The 20,194-nt window shown below is 39.9% G+C and overlaps 1 protein-coding gene across 1 annotated transcript in view; it reads left to right on the top strand.

The window, feature by feature from the left end:
• Positions 1-20,194, top strand: part of dock2 (dedicator of cytokinesis 2) — a 77,534-nt gene that overhangs the window by 9,461 nt on the left and 47,879 nt on the right. Inside the window, exons 17-24 of the mRNA XM_028415642.1 lie at positions 841-1,045; positions 2,618-2,715; positions 2,804-2,893; positions 3,141-3,241; positions 4,884-5,018; positions 7,979-8,087; positions 8,436-8,506; positions 10,420-10,526. Coding sequence (XP_028271443.1) covers positions 841-1,045; positions 2,618-2,715; positions 2,804-2,893; positions 3,141-3,241; positions 4,884-5,018; positions 7,979-8,087; positions 8,436-8,506; positions 10,420-10,526 — 916 coding nt within the window. The remainder of the gene's footprint in view (positions 1-840; positions 1,046-2,617; positions 2,716-2,803; positions 2,894-3,140; positions 3,242-4,883; positions 5,019-7,978; positions 8,088-8,435; positions 8,507-10,419; positions 10,527-20,194) is intronic.

Below are 20,194 nucleotides of genomic sequence, written 5' to 3'. Positions count from 1 at the left end.
ATATTTGCCTAAGAATAGGTGGGAAATGCAAATAGATGGTAATTCAACTAAAAGCATTTTACATTGTCTTTTTAATTGCATTGAAGCAGACATAAACATACTGTACAGTAAGTTTGGACAGGAGATTATGGCCACCCAGACAGGTTGAGTGAAGCCAAATAGATTTTCTGCCAAATGAGCCAGAGCTAAGATTGAATCTCATATCGATAAAATGCCAAATACAATGAAGATTAATTACTTGTGATCTGCTAAAAGACCAAATGGAGGCTTCCCCTCTGCTCTCTTTCTCGATTATCTCTCGTTATTCCTCCGTTCCTTTCTGTCTTTGTGCCACTCAATCTCTTACCAGATGATAATTTTCACCACTCACTCATTATTTAGTTAATATGTGACCTTAAGATAAGAAATCTATATCTAAAAATATCCTGTCTTCACTACAGTATGTTGACTGTTGCATTTCTTTTGTTGTATCTAAAACAAGAAAAATTACTTGTTTGTATGTGTCAGCCCTGTCTTGGCCTCACTGTTTCCAAATTTAGTTTACAAACTCAATTTTGGGTTAGGCAGAAGTAGATAACCCATCCCAGAGGAATACTGCTGTGGAACAGGTGACCTCAGTCATTGTTTTATGTTTTCCCTCAGGACTGACCTGATGAATCACTGCAAGTGTAGCAAACCTCAGTACCTCTTTGTTTTCTCTTCCCACATCTGTATCAACAACATAATTCTTGTCTCAGTGGTGCTTAGATGCCCACCAAACATCTGTGGCATCACTAACAAAGTTGTAGCATTTCTGTTGTGTCAACACCACTGGGTTCACAATTATGTTTATCTTGTCAGGGTGACAGTAAGCGAATGGAAGATGTGAACTCCTACTTGTCCTTGCCTTCAACACGCCACCAACACAGCGACAACCACAAGATGGCAACGCTGAACCGGAGTGCCAGCAGCGTGTCTGGGAGTGGAGGAGGAGGCTTGTCAGTCAGCTCTAGAGACAGCTTCAGCATCTCCACCCTGGTCTGCTCCACCAAACTCACCCAGAATGGTAGGCTTACACGTTGTTGGGGGAAGGTCGTACAGTGTTTACGTGTCTCCTTTGTGTCAGTGTGCTGACATTTGTGCCCTAGAGACTTGGCAGGGCAAAACATTTTTATTCAGAAAGACACACCCATATATTAACAAAAGCTGAAGGAAGGTCAAAGCAGGAGGTTGTCTGAAATTAAACCTGAGTTGTCAAAAACATTAATTAACTCAATTAATTAATTAATTAATCCTCTTTCAACAGAGGAATCAGGCCAGGCCAAAACAATGAATCATCGGTTGGTTGCTAAACTGCTAGAGGACAAATCCACTGCTTAGAAAGCACTTTTAAGTCTGAAAGCACTTATACTGGTCCAGTGTTGCCTCTTGTCTTGGGCTAAATGGTTCAAAATGTTACATTTTTGCTTATAACAGCCATAAAATTGATGGTTACAATTTCAGACTTAGGCGGTCTTACCGTTACAGTAAGGTCAGTTCATCGGATGAAAGACATATCTTGCCAGTTCATAGTGAGTCAACAGTATGTGAATTACATGAATATTACAAGTGTGTGTGGATGTTTATGTCCATGGAATAGTAAGTGGAGGAGATTGGGGGGGCTATGTGTGCACTACATGGGTTTTATTAGGGAATGTTGGCATTTTGCGTTACATACTCAGGCTGACGCGCAATCTACAAATGCAGAAACACACGTACATTGCAGACAGTAAGGTGCATCTACGACAGGTGCAGTGCAACAGCTGTTACTGAGGAAGCCAGTCCATCACTATAATGAACATTATCCTGCTGTATTAATCACCTGTACTACATACGCAGACACACAGGCACTCGGGCGTGCATGTACACAGTGTTGTTTTGGGCCACCCACCAGATGTGCAGCTTGGCGTGGTGAGTCAGAAATTATTGGACAGGGAACGCTTTAAGCAGGCAGCCCTACAGAGACCAGGAAATCTGCCTCGCGTCAAACTGAAGCATAATTGATGACAGAAACCGGTTTAAATGTTCAGAATATAATAAAATGAAGAATTTAACATTTTATGCAGTAGTCTGCTGGAGTGGTGTACAGACAGGGAAAAGAGAAAACTGGATAAACTGGTCAAGAGGGCTCGCTCTGTCCTGGGTTGTCCCCTGGACTCAGTGGACTCTGTAGGTGAGAGGAGGGTGTCGGCCAAACTGTCAAGCATCTGGAACAACCCCCCTCACACACATCTGTATGAGACAGTGGGGACCTTGTGTAGCTCGTTTAGCCACAGACTGCTGCACCCTTTAATATCATATGTGTATTAAACTGTATAAGTAGATACACTGTATACTGTATATAAAGGAATCACTGTACAATTATAAGGATATAAAACACACAAATAGCATTTTGCGGATGTGCATATTTTGCATTCGTTGCACTACAGGAGAAAACACATGTTGTCAGATGTTAAAGAAAAGTGAAAAATGTAAATTTGTTAAAAATTATATTGTCAGCAGGCATTTTTGTTGTGCTTTTATTGTAACAGCATCCTTCTTTGAAACAGTGCATGCGTACATGAAATGGAGCAGAAAATATTCCGTCTTTTGTTTTCAGTGGGCCTGCTGGGACTGCTCAAGTGGAGGACTCGACCTGAGCTCCTCAAAGAAAACCTAGAAAAACTCAAAATCATTGATGGAGAGGAGGTGGTCAAGGTCAGTGTAGTGTGAATAAAGTGTGCATGTGTGGATACTGGCACGTGTGTATGCTCACCAGTTTTCTCCATTGTCTTTTTATGTGCAGTTTCTGCAGGACACTCTGGATGCCTTGTTCAACATTATGATGGAACACTCTCAGACTGATGACTATGACATACTTGTATTTGATGCCTTGGTGAGTGCGTGCTGTGTGTGTGTTAGGGCAATGTTTTTTTTTGTCTGTGTGTGTGCCTTGCCAGCTCATGCAGCTGATTCCTCGGCAGGCTGTCTCTGTATGTATTGAGTTTGACATATTTATGTCATCTTTCCAAATAAAAATGTCAGATGATTGTACATAACTTCTCATCTGGCTTATAAATGTTTACTGCTATGTAACATGTTACCATCTCCGTTTGTCTTTCCTCGCTTTTTTTCCCTGACAGATACACATCATAGGGCTGATCGCCGACAGGAAGTTCCAGCACTTCAACACAGTGCTGGAGGCCTACATCAAGCAGCATTTCAGTGCTACACTGGCCTACAAGTAGGTGTCTTCCTTTATCGCGTCTTCCCTGAAAGAATAAAGGTAGAGCTATGTGAAGAATTCACTTTTGAGTTCATAGATTCTGTTCCAAGGGTCCCTGCTGTTTTGCTTCATGCAGCTGCAGCATATGAAAGTGTTTGGTGGATAGTGAAGTGCAGCTTGACGTGAACACCTCAACAGGAGGCAGATGAGAGGGCTTGATAGTGAATTGTATGTGGTGATATCACCATAAAATATGGCAGAGCAACACTTGTATAGAGGTACATTTTAGGGTAGTACACTGTGCATAGGTACCTCCTTTAGTGTACTCTCAATAAACTGAAAAATGCAACTAATGTGTGATACCAAGCCAACAAAGAACCAAGAAAAAAGTTTAATAAGCTGCAGAACCATTAAACTAAGGGTGTTGGAGACAAAGTGGATACCAGCAGCATCAGAATAAGTACTGATCAAAATATACAGCTGGATAGAATGCAGTACTGTAGTCACAAAGCATTATTCAACAGAAGGTGACTAAACACTCCATTGTATCCACTTAACCCTGGGGGTTGTTGTGTGTTTGCCTTTGGAGAATTTGTCTATTTACTGTATCCTCAGCTAGTTTTAAACAGCCCTGTATGCTTCTTCGCCTCTTTAATTCACTTCATTTGATTCTGCCGGGCACTTGAGAAAACATTTGTTTGCATTGCCAGAACTTCGGGTAGGAAATTAAAAAGATGTCGACGCCTCCTGCCTTCTTTTTCCCCTTCATCTTGTTTCGCTTCCCCTAACAGCTTCTACTCCTCCTCTTAGCATCCTGTTTGCCCAATTATTCCTGCCACTCTCCTCCTCTGCTTTTATTCTTTTCTCTTTTCCATCTGTTCATCTGTCTCTTCCTCATCACTCCATTCCTCCCCAGCTAGTGTGTTGGTATTCACCCTCTTTAAGAGGGCCACTGCAGCTTATCGCCTGTCAGCCTAGAGGCTGTTATGTAAAACTCTCTAACTCCCTCTCACTACATTTTAAACTGCTCTCAAAAAGAATAAATCCTCCTGTGTGTGCCTTTAAGCCATGAACCAAAACAAAACCAGGGAAGACTGAATGGTAATATTTTAAAGGCCACCCTAATGGCAATGAAGCCAGATTAGTGTTCTGTTTTTAAGGGTACTTTTATTGTTTAAGAGGATTGAGTAGTTTTATAGCGGTTAGTAGGTGATCCCCTATTACCATTTCATATAAATGGAGCTGCCAGGAAGGTACAAGTCTTGACCCAATATACACCTACTGTGTTATGTGTAAATATGCTACTTTTAAAGACCCTTAGAGTGGGGGGTGCTTTGACATTTTGGAGTACTTATATGTGCCTGTGGAGTGTGCACACATAATTTCAGAATTATTGTTTTATTTGCATCTGAAGGCAAATAAACATGTTGGTGAGCTGTATGAAAGGCACATCTGGTGGGGTGTGAAATACTATTTTGCTATTTTGTCAATGTCAACTCCCTGCTGGTTCGTCTGTCTCTCTACCTCCTTTTTTATTGTCTCTCTGCCGTGCTCTATCTTTCTGCTCTATGGAAGTGAAAAATTGAGTTAATGATTAATTTTCCAATCTGTGGAACATGAGAAAAAAATGCCCTATCTTTTCTATATAATTCTCTGCCAGGAAGCTGATGTCGGTGCTGAAGAGGTATCTGGATGTGTCCAGTCGAGGAGAACAGTGTGAGCCCATCCTCCGAACCCTCAAAGCTCTCGAGTACATCTTCAAGTTCATCGTCCGTTCACGCATGCTGTACTCCCAGTGAGTGTGTGATTTTTTTTTTTTGTGGACTGATGATTATGATAATGACTTCAAAGTTCTTTTTCGATCCACAGTGATACACACACACACAGACAACCCAGTGACTCTGCATTGCCAAAGTAATCGTTTTTGACAGCTCTGTGAGAAAAGGCTGCTGATTACAGCACTAACGCTGCTAATAAGCATTGATGATGAAGTGCAGAGACCAAATGAGAGCTAATGTCAGGGCAGCACTGCTGAATGGGCAGTCAACATGGGCAGACAAAAGTTCAGAGACACCCACAGTGCTGAGCCCAGTGCTACACCATATGACAAGTGTAAACACTGTTTATAACTTTGGTGTGAAGATTGATGCTGACAGATCAGTAAGTGACATGCCTCTGGGTGACTTGGCATGTGTAGACACAATCATGTGCAGTTTAGTATTGAAGGGGTCTTTGTGCGTTTGTGTGCACTTTGATTTTATCAATCTACTGGACAATGACACTGTCTTTTTAATCTAAAGAGTCATGTTTTTTTTTGTTTTTTGCAAATATCTGTTTATTAAAAGACAAATTGAAAACTGGGCCAGATTAATGAATTTGAGTAACACGGTATACTCATTTAATGTCAATAAATCCTGACAACCACAGTTGTCTCATCCTGCTGCTGCTAGGGCATCAAACTATCCAAGCTAAATTCATGGTCCCTTATGTATGACAGGGTAGGAGTCAGTGGTTTAGCATCAATTGTGTGTTAATTAAGTGAGTGCTTATATTTTTTACCTGGCTTCAGATTACCAATGAGATGTTTTGTATGTCTATGGAGGTTTGTGCTGGCATAGGCATGTGCATGTTGACACAGATATAGGTTCATTGTGTGTTTGTGTATCATGTTATCCCTTCTTTGCTCCTGGATCGACTGAGCTTCAGTCGCCAGCCTCCCCTGGGTATCTCTACAGCGATAGCGCTCCTCTCTGTTTCTCTCCCTCTCTTCCGCTATCTGTTGTCTCCCAACTACCTGCTGCAGACAGTTTCAACTTCCTCTGCATCTTAAGTTTCACATAACATTTGTCTTCCTTCTATAAGGCCTTATCATGCCAGCAGAGAATCAGGTATTTGAGAGGAGCCACCGGTGCTATCAGTGCATCTATAAGGCATCATCATCACCACTAAGACTTGTAGCTATTAATAGTTAATAGGTGGCATTGAAGATTTATTAGCTTGTCAAACCAGCTCTGTGTTTATGCAGAGTGTGTTGGAAATGTGTGATGTTTAACTTAAAAAATATGTAAGGCACGCAATACCACATTTTTCTCCTACCTTCACCTATTTTTTTTCTCCTTCATCTCTTCCTCCTTTATTATAGCTTTGCATAGCATAGTTGCCTTTTATATGAGAACATCCGCTATGTTCTATATTCCTTCTTTGGTGTCATCCTCACCTCATTTCCATCCTCCCCTCCTAATATCTGTTTTTCATAGAAGCTGACTGGATTCATGCCACATTTAAAAAAATATATTTTTTCTCGTAAATGTGATAATATCATATTAGATAAGCATATTACTGTGAGTTTTTACGTATCTCCACTGTAATCACAACACTCTTAATTTGTTTCATTCTCACTATGACATTTCATTATATGGAGACTTTGTTATAACGATACCGGTGATGCATATTTATGTGTCATCCTGCTTAATGGACAAAAACATATTATAATGAATTCCTGTCTGTTCTATTTTCTGATTGGCCTAAAGGGGTTTGTTTAACGGAGTGCATGGGCAAACACAGAAAACAAATTGGACAATATTTAAAGTGACTATGCTTTAACATCACATAACAGAACATTACTTTATCCTCCTCTTATGTATTCTGTACTTATAACCCTCTTTTGTATTTCTGCATAGTTTATAATGTCTGAATGTGTCCAGGAACTGTAAATCCTTAGTTTCAGTTCCATCCTTTGGTTTGTCTTTCACTTATTTTACACAAGTTATAGATGTTTTTGGCACAGTATTAACTACTATTCTGATCAACTGTGTGGTGTATGTACCTTGTGTTTGTTAGTATACCATCTAACCACCCCGCTAACAGCACTGACCCTGATACATCTAGATATCTCTACACTGACATGCACACACTTATGCACCGACAGAGCTGGTGGATTAAGCAGGACAATGCGTCTGTAATCATAACTGTACTCTGCAAAGAGCCCAGTGATAATACCTCTCTGTGTTACCACCTAATCCCTCCCTCCACATGCTAAATTCGTTGTGTGCCACATGGTAATCCTTCCCTCCAGCACTCATAACTTCCATTGTAATTAACAACTGTGCAGCGTAACTGCATCACACAGGGGGAGATAGTGACAGGAGGGGGAGGGGGGCTGGAGGAAGAGTAAACGATGTGTGGGTGGTTGAATGCAACGTTATCAGCAGCAACAGCGATAAACCAAGAATTTTTAAGTTGGAGAATTTTTTTGTTACAGCAGGCTTGCTTATCAATATTTAGTTTTACTTACTGCAGAATGCACCAGTTTACTGCAATCAAATGTAGTGCAGTGAATTACTGCATTGCTCTGCAGTTTAATTATTTAAGCAGAATGGCACTTGGAGCTTCAGAATTTACTTAAAGTACAACCTTTAAGATTCCAAACAGCAACTAATGTAGTAACACAGTTGAGTCACACCTGGTTCAATAGATAAAAGAGATCAAGCAATCCCCTTTGTGTCACCTAATAGTCTTGTCATTATTTTTTTCTAAGAAAAATACTGTAAAAAAAAAAATCTCGTTTTCTCTTTCCCTCATTATTTTTCATCACACCTGCTGTCTTCCAACAGGTGCCTAACCTCCTCAATCTGTCTACTTTATCGCAGTTTGTTAATCAACATGTTATGTTTTTAGACACTCTCATGTTTTCTGTCTTTCTCCACATCTTTGTTTCTCTGTTGCATTTCGATTAACTTTCTTCTTCCCTCCTAGGCTGTATGAGGGGAAGGAGCAGGCAGAGTTTGAGGAGTCTCTGAAAAGGCTTTTTGAGTCCATCAACAACTTGATGGGAACAGATTACACCACCACGCTGTTGCTCAGGGTAATCACATGCACTCACCCTGCATCCACACTTAGCCAACTAGTACTCCTCTCCTTTTCATCTTTATCCTCACATCATTTTTGCTTTTTTCTGTTCTTCTAAAATTTGTGTCTAACCCATCTTCTCCTCACATTTCCGCTTCTCTAATGTGATCTCTCAATCCAATTTTTACTACATCTGCTGCTTAGTCTTTTCCTCTTATTCTCACTACTTACACCAACACACACATACGGACAGCTCACATTAAGTTAGGCAGACAGACCCGCACCACTGTGAAGATTTAACATGGATAATTTCTTATACATGTGAAGAGTATATTATTGTGCCTCTGTGTGTGTGTGTCATCAGGTTGCTGCACTGAAGTATCTGCCAACTGTCCTGCATGATGTTGAAAAAGTATTTGATGCCAAACTCCTCAGGTAAGCTCACCTATAAACGCGCGCACACACACACACACACACACACACACACACTAGCCCCTTATCTTTGGTCTTATTCAGGCACACTTGATAGAAGTGGATATATAGGAGCTTTCAACTCGGTTTTCCTCTTGGCTTTGTTCAGTGACCCCCATTTTTCTGTCTCTAACACATTCCATCTTGGTCAGGCCTTACTTTCTTTATCAGGTGATAAAAATCTCATCAGATCGACATAGACACAAGGACAAACACTTGAACACTCTCTGCAGCTCCTCCATGTGCCCCTGAGAGAAATGACAATTTCACAAAACCATCTAACTAAGGCCATTGGAACCTCTTTTCTTTATTTTGAGGCTTCTGAAGAACAAACTGCCTTGGAAAGACTGGCTTAACCTCTCCGTGACCCTGAATCAAACTTACAATCTACCCTTTAGCTCAGGAAATCAGTACACCTACTTCACCAATTGGCTGATTTCAGGCACTTTATTTGGCAACTAACAATCCCACAGCCAAGCAAACATCTTTGGACTGACCTTATCACTTTACCAATAGAAGATTTTAATCGATGTTTTCATGACCTGCCATGCTCCATTTCAAACACACATCCTCCTAATATCTCTTTTCACCTTTCTGTGACCTGTGCGTGTTTTTGTGTGCAGTGGCTGTATTTGGGGATTAACTGCATCTGTCAGTTCAGTCCCTCTAGTGGCTTGATGTAGCAAGGTGTCATTAAGGTGCTACCTTTAACACCTACCTGACAGACACACAAGCAAATATACACACACTGTAGACAGGTAGAAAGGTGCTGAAAGGGGCAGAGTTAAAAGTCATGGCATATATTCCCATAGTCTATCCTCATTGATCTTCTCTGCCACGCATATTCATTCATCCTTCATTGTCTGTCTTGTGCAATTCTTTACCCACACTAACACACACACACACAAACATATCCCACCCATCTCAGATTGAAAGTCAGGTCCCTATTGCATTCCTGATCAGAATTGCCTTGAGCAGTGTTTCCACAGGCAAGCTGTGTGAATTACAATCACCTTCTATCAGGTGGACATCAAAGCTTTCTCCTCTCCTGTATAGTCACATTCCTACACCTTGTCAACTCACCTGTAGTGTGATCTGTGCAGTGGTACTAGCACAGACATTGTCAGCTAAGCTGGGTTTTGTTGGTTCTGTGTGTACTTTGTATGCCCATCGGGTATTCGCTGACATTTTGGATTTTAATTAGATTCAGCTTAGATGATTAGTGGGCCTGATAAGTCTGAACTGAGCCTCTGTGCCTCACTCTGTCCCCCAAGCCCAGCTGAGGCACATCAAAAGTCACACAAACGTTTTTTTATCATGTTTTTGTTTGGGAGCAGAGGGTGTGCATTTCATTCTTTTATGCCATTATAGAGAGTGCTACCGCCACCTGTGTGGCATAATTTTTGGGGACAGAGACAAAGTGACATACAGACAGAATATGGAGACAGAGTGCTTGCCGTGCTCTGAACATTCAATCTTTCTAAGTGGCATCAGGGCTTGCAACCAACCCGTTTAATTATTCTAAAATTGAATTTGGGGCGGACAATAAGCAAACTCTGTGCCTTCATTTGTTATCATAATACACCTCTGTTTTCACTGTGATACATCTCTTGCCTTTGCATTTTTTAACCTAATGATGAGCTGTACTTAAGCAATACTTAATGAGAGAGGGATTTATTTGAACCTAAAATCAGGTACATTGCACAAACAAACGGAGTTTAAAGATTTATTCATTTCTTGCTCACATTCAGAACACAATTGTGTAGAAATTTGCTTGTGAATATTTATTGGGCTTATTTAAAAACAATGTTGCTTTTCCCTTTCAATGACTTTGCTGATTATTAATTCTACCCCACTATTGCTTTTTCTCTTTCCAGTCGGTTACTACATGACTTTTATTCCTGCATCCCCCCTGACAAACTCCAGAAACAGAAGGTGTCCTCCATGACTGAAATTGTCAGCAGCCGACTTTTCCAGAGACAAGGTGTGTATTTTTTTTAGATCATAAGGGCTACTAATGAGCAGAAAATTTTAGGTTCAAACACATTCTGTATAAAATTTTGCTTACAGTAGAGATTACATTAGAAAGTTGATTACGTGGTAATTCCAGCTGGACTGGGAGAATCAGTAAGGGTGGGTTTTTTTTAGTAAGATGTTCCATTTGGTGTGGGATAACCCAGTAAAGCACTTTAGATAAAAAGCAAACAAATGACATAATAGTGTGAATGCACGTTATTATTTGTACTGCGGGAAATACACACATTTAGGTAAAGATATTTGAGATATAACATCATTTCACAATGGTGAAATATTTACCCGATTTACCCATTTATTTGTTTGTTTTTCTTTGCAGTAGCAGCTTTAGCTACCATTTATTTTAGTTCAGTTCACTTTTCCAAGCATTTCTGTTTTCTACTAAGATAAACAATAGTATATTTGATGTTGCTGTCATACCATATAATTTTATTGCTGCTATGTTTAACTCCCCTGACATTACAATCAGTGCAGCAGACCCTATTTAGATACCATGTTGTTATAATCAGCATGAGTGGCGTACATTAACACACTCCTTCACTGATGTAAAAGTCACTCTTGCTGAGATTATACAATAGACAATATTTAGGCAAAAAATATCAATGGCCATAACAAGTATTAGTAATTTGACTGATAATGCATTAATATACCTTGTCTTCCTGAATAAGTATTCCATTCATGTTTTATTGTTTTTGGTGGTGAGTATATGGAGAGATAAGTATTACATTGTCATAGCTGATACTTGGTGTCTGCTCAAGGAGAAGAAGTGATATCGTCAAATGTTGCAGATACGACAGGAAGCCTTGCTGTTTCACTGTCATTATGTGTCACTGTGCACAACATACCTCCTCTTCTTGCAAATGATTTCTGCTAAATTTGACATAATTGCTAAGGGACACATAGTTTTGTCTGTGCTGTATCTTTAAAGTGCACCACACCTTGGCGATCAGACACTCTGCACCAATTTGAGTCCACCCCCTGCTGCTGAGGCCTATTATATCTTTCTAATGTGCTTGTAGTGGGCTGATAAGTGGTGGTTTCCCGCTGCAGAGGTGCACACATCAATGATAAAGTGATCTAACACAATTGGGTTTGAAATCAGTCTGAGTGAGGCTGGGTATTGTAAATGATACAAGTCATCATACATCATAAATACTTCTCTATGCATGCATGGCTGCATTCTCATGCAAATCTTGCAGATGCTGTGTATTAATTTAAGAGTGGCTGGCACTGAGGGTGTGAGTCTGTTTGTGAGGCAGAGCCAGAAAAGTCTGTTGCTAGTCCAAGATACGGTTCTTTGGTATTGATTCTAACTCAGATGATTGATTCACTAGCAGTTGAAGTGACGGGTTCGGCCCTCTGGCTCGGTGTCAACACACTCTGTCACAAGGAAAGGAGGGAGAGAAGGGAAAAAGAGATGAATATAACTTGAAAGGAAATGAAGGGTGTAATGCCTAGATAGAGAGACAGAAAGAGAAAAAAGAGACAAATCAGCAGACAAATTACTCAAAATATATTTCCAGTTTTGAAAATTGCAAATATCTAATGTGAGACAGAATCGGGCAGTGGTAGCAGAAATATCAAGAAGATAAGATTAAACAGAGAAGGATATGTTTAAAGATTAAGGAAACAGTTTGCCAAAGAAAAAGACACAAGGAGGACAATAGAAAATCTTTGAAAGAGAAAGGCCAAGAATTTTTAGTAGAGAAGAAGAAAAGAGGTTGACAAGACGGACTGGTCACGGGGACGGTAAAGGAATTGGAAAGACAGATTACAGAGGAATAGAGGAGAGACAAAGGCAGGTTTGAAAAAGAAGGAACGTGGAATTCAACAGAAAGAAAAAGGAGAGAGCAGGTGAATGGTTGTGTCAAGAGGAAAAAATAGCTTGTCAGACCTTGAAAGTTAGTGAGAGAGGACGATTTGATTTGTTTTGCTATTAAACAGTCCAGAAGGGTTCACAGTCAATCTATCAGCAAATCTGCAAGCTGCTGGTCAGCGACACCTGACTCCTCCCGTGTTCCTTTCTCCTCCACAGTGCTTATTTATTTATTCATTCATTTATACATCGGCCCATTTCACCTCGATCGCTGCCTCACCAAATGCGCGCTGACACTCAGTCTAATTGAGATGCATTTAAGCATTGAGATGCTAATCAGGAGACATGTATGCTAGAATGCCATTCGTCCAGGAGGCTGAAATATGCAGCAGTGCTAAATTATATATTTATAATGACTAATGGCCCCCGGGGTCCTATCACTGCAATGCAATACATATTTAATAACTCTACCTGTCCGTCTGACTGTCGATCTAAGTAGACCTGTCAAGCACAGTCTCCGGGGAAAGATGTCAAGCCACTGACAACACTGCATTGTACAGTAAGATGATGGAGGGGGATGGTGTGTGTGTGTGATTCAGTACCAGGAGATCGGTCAATTGGTCATGTTTAACAGATAGGGGGATTCAAAAATCATGTAAGTAGAATTACAAAAAAACAGTGATATTTGTAGTTTTACTGTATACTATATACACTGTACACACATTTTTTAGATGCACTCATTGCAAGAAGACATTATTCGCTAGGCAGCAGCTTTCCTGCAGGCTGAAGTTTGATATAAATGTATAAACATCTATGGTTGTGTATATTTAATAGTTGTATGTAAGGTTTTTTCCACTTTAGTATTTAGTGGCAAAGCTGTTGCTATTTTTGTAATGAGGTTCCAGTCACATGTATTCATTTTCCTCCAACTCTGGTTTGAAATGAATGTACTGTGTGTGTGTGTTTGTGTCCAACTTGCTGGTTTTGCCTGTCCATGTGCTTGGCTTTCTCATGACTGGTTGCATCCATGGGCAGTGTTTGAAGGGATTGGGATTTTTTCCCCCTCTCACTCAGAAATACTCCTCTGATTTATTCAGCATACGCTCTTGGGATTACGGGTCTTGGCAAACATTGTTTCCGCACATACACATGCTGGCACACTCACATAGCTAGACATGTGCATCCTGTCATACGGGTTAATCTGGTTTTGAGACAAAATTAAATTTACATGGTGCATTATGGTTCAATTTAGGCAAATTATTGTGCAGTCAGGCAATCACTGTGACAGATTGAGAGCATCAGCACTGATAAAGGGGGAGAAAAAAAGAATGAGAGATCAGGGAGAGCAAAGAGCAATGGGACAGAGGGACGAGTCTGTCATTTTGTTTGCCCACTCATTTCCCAAAGCTGGTCCAAGTCCCTGATTCAATCTGCTAACCCTCTATATTTTACTTAGCCTGGCCTCTGTTTCCCCTCCCTCCATTCGCAGCTCTAAGGAAATACTGAAGCTGTGTCTATCTTGTTGTATAGATTAAACATATTAGGAGAACCCATACATTTTCAGGTAGTACTCCTCCAAGAGTAATCCAATCCAATCCAATCCATCTTTATTTATAGAGCACCTTTTAAAAGACAACAGGGTCAGCCAAAGTGCTGTACACAGCCTACCAAGCATAGAATAATTGACTAATAAAATAGAATAAAATGAAATAAAATAAATATAAGTTGATAAAACATAGGAATATACAACCATACAATAAAAGCACCAGTCAGGGGTAAGAACAATAAAACAAGTAAAAGTCAACAACTCAAACAGAGTTAAAAGCCAGAGTAAAAAGATATGTTTTAAGTGATGACTTAAAAACCATAAAAGAATCCGTCTGTCTAAGGTGCAAAGGCAGTTGTAATCATTACAACTATACACAGTCACTAAATAGGTTGTTTTGCATTATACAGTGTTGTTGACATTGTCTACATTTTCCTACTGTGAATACTTAACAGATGCATGTTGGCACTGAATAGGGATGTACTGTACAGTTGTTATCGTCAGGATTTAATCAGTGCTGAGTGATCTCAGTCGTCCCCACGTTCCCAACCAATCAGCATTAGTGACAGGTCACTCTAGGCCTTAGTAATAATGATGCTAAATGTGGTTTTCTACATCTGGCTTCTAAGAGAGGTTTAGAGTTATTACTGATCAGGCTACAAATTTAGATATAACTTCTTAAGTTCATGTGGTCAGGTGGCTGTGTTAATGCATCTTTATTTGAAAGCAGCCATGTAAAAAGCCAATGTTTAACTATTATATTTATAAAGATTCTGTGTGATACAGTATAGGGCTGATCCCAATGTAATCCTGCATTTAAAAATCTGCATTTATTGTTATGTATTTCATCGGAGCTTCTCTCAAAGCAGCTGTTTGAGCTATAATTTCAAAGCTGTCAGCTTTATTGCAGCTCGGTGTGTGAGCTGCATATGTGTGTAACAGGTTGCTTGGTGGTCCACTAAGCCCCCGCGCACTTGCATGCTCTATCTTTAGTTATATAGACATATTAAGAGACAAACAAGTGAATCATAAAAACACAATAGTCGTATGGTTGCCCCCTCAGGCTGTCTGTGTGCTCTTCTCTTCTCTTCTCTTCTCTTCTCTTCTCTTCTCTTCTCTTCTCTTCTCTTCTCTTCTCTTCTCTTCTCTTCTCTTCTCTTCTCTTCTCTTCTCTTCTCTTCTCTTCTCTTCTCTTCTCTTCTCTTCTCTTCTCTTCTCTTCTCTTCTCTTCTCTTCTCCCTCCTCCTGTGTGCCACTTTATTGTTTTTGCACTATTACATTAGCTTTTGCCACATCACATTACACTTCATGTCATTCCTTACTGTAACTGCAATGGGATAATGTTTGGCGGCAGAGTAGCTGTCTGCCACAGGTGATTTTTAAATGTTGTTGTACAGGCTGACCCAGAATAGCTGCCCTTATTGCAGAGCTTTGAATTGATGATTCCACAAGGTTAATGAGAGAGAGGTAGATGCTGTCATTTAATCCCTGCAGAGACTGCTGTTTGGGAGGACGTGAATGAAACGGTGGAAGAAAAGAGGGATTGATGAGACTAATGGAGTAAAGTGAAAGGAATTTAATCATTATGGGAAATGCCTCTGTCTCACACTCTCTCCCTTCTTCTCATTTATGTGATGCTTGTGTCTGTAGTGTGCTCTTGTGGTTATTGAATGCAGACAAGGACTGTAGTGGGGTGCAGTGCCTGGATACACTTGCCTATAATCTATGAGGTACAGGTGTGAGCATGCGTTAAAATTAATTACATATCAGCCTCAAAAACACATTGTCAGTATAGCTGACTTTTAATAGTCTAAAGGTTCTATGTGATATAGAGGTTAATTATCTCCACTGGGATGTGATAACAGTCATAGTGGATGGGATTAAGAATATTACCATGAACCAGCGGAATGTTAGAATAAATTAGAGATATCGTATCGTAATATAAGATGAACAGAGATTGTCTTGAGTGTAAGTTCTTGCCCCGTTATTCAATCTGAATAAACACAAAGCAGGATTTAAAAAATCAAAATCAGATATGGGCTTAGCAAGAGCCAGTGGCTTTGCGATATATTTCTCACTGATTAGAGGACACTGTGAATAAATCTGCCCATCAGTCACAGCAGTGTGGTGGTTGCCCACAAAGGCATTCATGTAGCATTGATCTGACTCAAAACATTGGATAGCCACTAATGTTACCAACAGACTAATTGGTCAGTCAATTTAATAGTCATATGGAGCAGAGGACGAAGACAGAGATGAGTGGTAGCAATTAGGTGGTGACTCATTGCAAGTGAACCAAGACAGATGGGAAGAGAAGAAAGATAAATCACTCTGTTTAAGTACAAGGTAAAATAAATAAAACCACACCTTAAACCAGTGTTTAAGGGATTAACCGAACATTTTAATATATGCAATCTTTTGTTTTTGTGGTAAACATGTTAAACAGAGCCAATTTTGTCTTATTACCAAACACAATATGAATATTGTACTTTATACTTTCAGTAATACTCTAACAATAACAATCATATTCAAGGTAGCGCTCATGGCTGTGATTTTGTTTACTTAGTGTTTGCCCTTAGCATTTGTTCTCTGCCAGGTCTTAACAGTATCATAGCAAAAATCCCAGTAAGAATGTGCTTTTGGGGATCATTGCCATTGCATATCACTGCCATTCATTAGTGCACTCTGTCATCTGTATCATCAGCCTATAATTTTAGGAGAACACTTCTTCAAAGAGGCAACAGTTTTATGCATTTCTTGAAAAGTAGGCAGCTTCTTGCCTTCCACAAATGATTATGCAATGTTAAATATATTTTACTGCCACATATTCAGGCAGTGATTAAAAAAGACAAGTGCAGACAGATGGGCAAACACTATATGTGACCAGAGAAAATGTACAGTTATAAATCAAAATTGGGTTCAAAGATGAAGCAAAAGGGAGGAAGGGGGGAGGAATACAAATGAACGATGGATGGAACAGTGACACGAGAGACATTTAGTCATCACTAAGCTGGAAGACATTGGCCTGATCCCAGCCTTCTCTCAACTCGGAAGATTTACTTGTCGTTGCGCCTCCAAACCTCCTCATTATCATCTTTTCTATCACTTAATCTTCCCAAAAGCAAAGGATGACAACCAGAGGAGGGAAGAGAGAGGAAAAGAGGAGGAAAAGTCTTGATTTACATGCTTCTTAGAAACCGAGGCTGCTGCCCATTATCATCTGCTATAGTTTATTGTGTTTGGCTGTCAAATGGAGAAAAAATATGGAACAGAGAGGGGATGAGCTGGCTGCTGAGCCATCAAAGCTGATCTCTGTGTGGTAGGATGGCAGCGACTGTGGCTGCCTGCTCTCTTAAACTTGGAAACCCAAACACATAATAACACTTTCTCACAGGCTCTAAGAGATCCGTGTTTGTATGCTTCAAATACCAGCAAAACACCAACTCAGACACAAAAGGACACTTCACACATGGACACACATTTGTGTTAATAGGCAAAGATTTCAGCCGGAATAAACAGACATTTTTGTATTGTGTGGGTATTTGAAGCTCATGGATGTGTAATCTGAATACAGCGTGTGTAAGTACAAACACTTTCTAGTGAATGCTAGGAAAGGTTAAAGTGCATCCTAACTTGGATGGCTGAATTGATTTATTGCATTGTTGCACTGCAGGTTATAACTGGCAACATGCAATCACACAGGCAAGTGGAACATAAAAACACAGGTGCACATAGGAAAGTGCAAATCTTTGATTTCAATTCCAAATGAGCTTGTGTGAATTGTGCATTTTTCATTATAAAATTGCATGTATATGTTATTTTTATTTATATTTTGCAATGTATTTAACTGCTTCTAGTTATTGCATGAACTGGAAGAAGTTTGCCCATCTTTATTTCATTCCTAACTCTTTGCTGCCATTACCTCCCCTGCCCTAAGTTTTAGCCTCTCAGGCAGCATCTCTTTTTAGGCTGATTCGCTACAAAGCAGCTGCTAGCAACCCTTTACAAAACGATTTAAGGTTATAGGATTAGGGGTTAGACTGCAAATCCTAGCAAGGAGGTGAAACAGCCCAGAAGGAAGTTTTGTATGAGAGATTCATGCCAAAGCACATCAAGAGCACATCAAACATTAAGAAATTAAGTGAAAATATGTACAAAGCAATATCAAGAATAGTTTGTTTTTATTTATTTTTTTTATTACTTATCTGGTTTCAGTTGGACACAGTTCTTTAAGGTTCTTGGCAGGTTGGTTCTTCCAAACATCTTGGAAATCTGCCACAGTTCTAAAATTAAATGAATTGAGGCTTATTTCTGTGTTATGTGATCCCAGACCGATTTTATGATGCTGAATTCTGGGCTCTATTGGGCCATACCAGCTCTAGTAGGACTTCTTGTTCAACTTGTCTCTATAGACACATTTTTACATAACTTCTAATGGTTTTATATAATTGATAAGAATGTCTACAGTATTAAAACATAGTGCCATTCCCTCTGATTAAACAATATATAACTAGTAGTCTGATTAGTTAATTTTTACACATATTTGTATTGAAATACATGTGGCTAGAAATGTTTGAGAGGCATCTAGCAGGCCAGCATTGCTATGGTGTCAATTGTACATCTGAATCTACTCACACAGTAAGGTAGTACTCTTTAGGCTTGGTAAAAATAAATTCTGCTAAAATGATTCCCAGATAAAAGCAGGGATCATGACCTGAAAGTCATGAGTGTGAAAGAAAGTTTCCTCTGTCGGAGCAAACACATAATTCTTTTTTAGGGGTCAGAGTGTAGAGTCAGCTACAGAGCAGTGACCCAGAGTCAGCATTTTCAGATGACGTCTTAAAGTATGACCCAGAGTGGAGCTGCCTTAGACTGGAGCTGTACCGCATTGTAGCTGATGTTCTTACAAGTCCAAAAGCCCGGAGGACCATAGTGCAGTTCAAAGAAGTCTCGAAGAAAGCCACCATTCTGACTGAAGCAGCAGTCATTAACATTCCAGCTGTTACTATGTTCTAGGCCAGACAAGGTAGGAAGAAAAACCTGCAAAGATAAAGGCACTGTTCTGCATCGGTGATGTAAAACTATCAGCCACAGAATCTGGAGGAGCATTACCGGGGCAGCCTGTACTTCATCATTTTGACGAGTTGTAGACGTGGTTTGAAAGGAAAAGGTGACATAAGTAAAATCAAAACAGACTCTGAAGGATCCATCAAAGGATGCCGCAGATGAGCAAGTTATTAGAGTACTCACACTTTATTAGTTATGTGAATTTTAAGATGAGAAACAGCTGCATGGTTAAATTATTTTGCTTTATAGATTGCACAAAACATATTTATGCTCAGGCTTGCAGCTGTAGTTTTTACCACCTTTGAAACAAATGGAAATTGCTCTTCGACATTTTTTATTTCTGTCCTTCTACACATTAGTATAGGGGAAGGGTATACTTTAAACTTATTACTGTATTTTTTTTATGCCCTGCCCCACAATAAAAACTACAACCATGCAATCTATCACACCACAGGTCACCCTTTCAAAACCGCCACCACCTCTTTGCTATTTCATTTTTTTCTCGTCTTAATATCACCAGAAATATCAACAGGGTTTATTCCTTTGATTAATACAAATTAAGAAGACTGCTTTATGGTTATTTCGCCAGGGAATGGAGTTCACAGGTCTGCAGGTTTAATGATACATTTATCCCATTAAACCTGCAATCATACATTGAGTTTCTACTTAAAGATACACTCATTGAGCTTTATAAAATGCACAAACCTTTTAAAAAACCATCCCTGTTCCACGTTACTAATCAGTAACTATTTTTTTCCCAGATACTACTCTTTACTCAAGCCTCATCCATTAGCGCTGTTCAACCTGCCCCTCCTCTGTCTCCTCCTCCTTCTCCTCCTTGTCTGAGTCATTGATGGCATTTGGTGACTCATGCATTTCCTCCTGTCTCTCTCTGGTGCCCCCTTTCTCCCCTTTCTCTTCCTCTCCTCACATTCATGTGATAGAGTGAGTGCTGCAATAAGGGTCCACTCAGCAGGCATGTAGGCTTGGCTCAGTTAATAATGGAACTAACGACCATCGGCCCAAATGAGCTTTTAATGGGCTCTGTGTACCTGCGGCTGCAAAGAGAGAGAGATGGGGGGAGGGGGTGGAAAGATGGAGAAAGAAGAAAACATGAAAAGAAGATGTCAAGGCAGTTGGATAATCGTATAATGTTGGCCCCTGTCTTCTTATATCATACTTGTAATTG

The sequence above is a fragment of the Parambassis ranga genome, chromosome 10, assembly GCF_900634625.1.
Source record: "Parambassis ranga chromosome 10, fParRan2.1, whole genome shotgun sequence".
NCBI classification, from domain to species: domain Eukaryota; kingdom Metazoa; phylum Chordata; class Actinopteri; family Ambassidae; genus Parambassis; species Parambassis ranga.
This window is presented reverse-complemented; position numbering and strand designations above follow the sequence as displayed.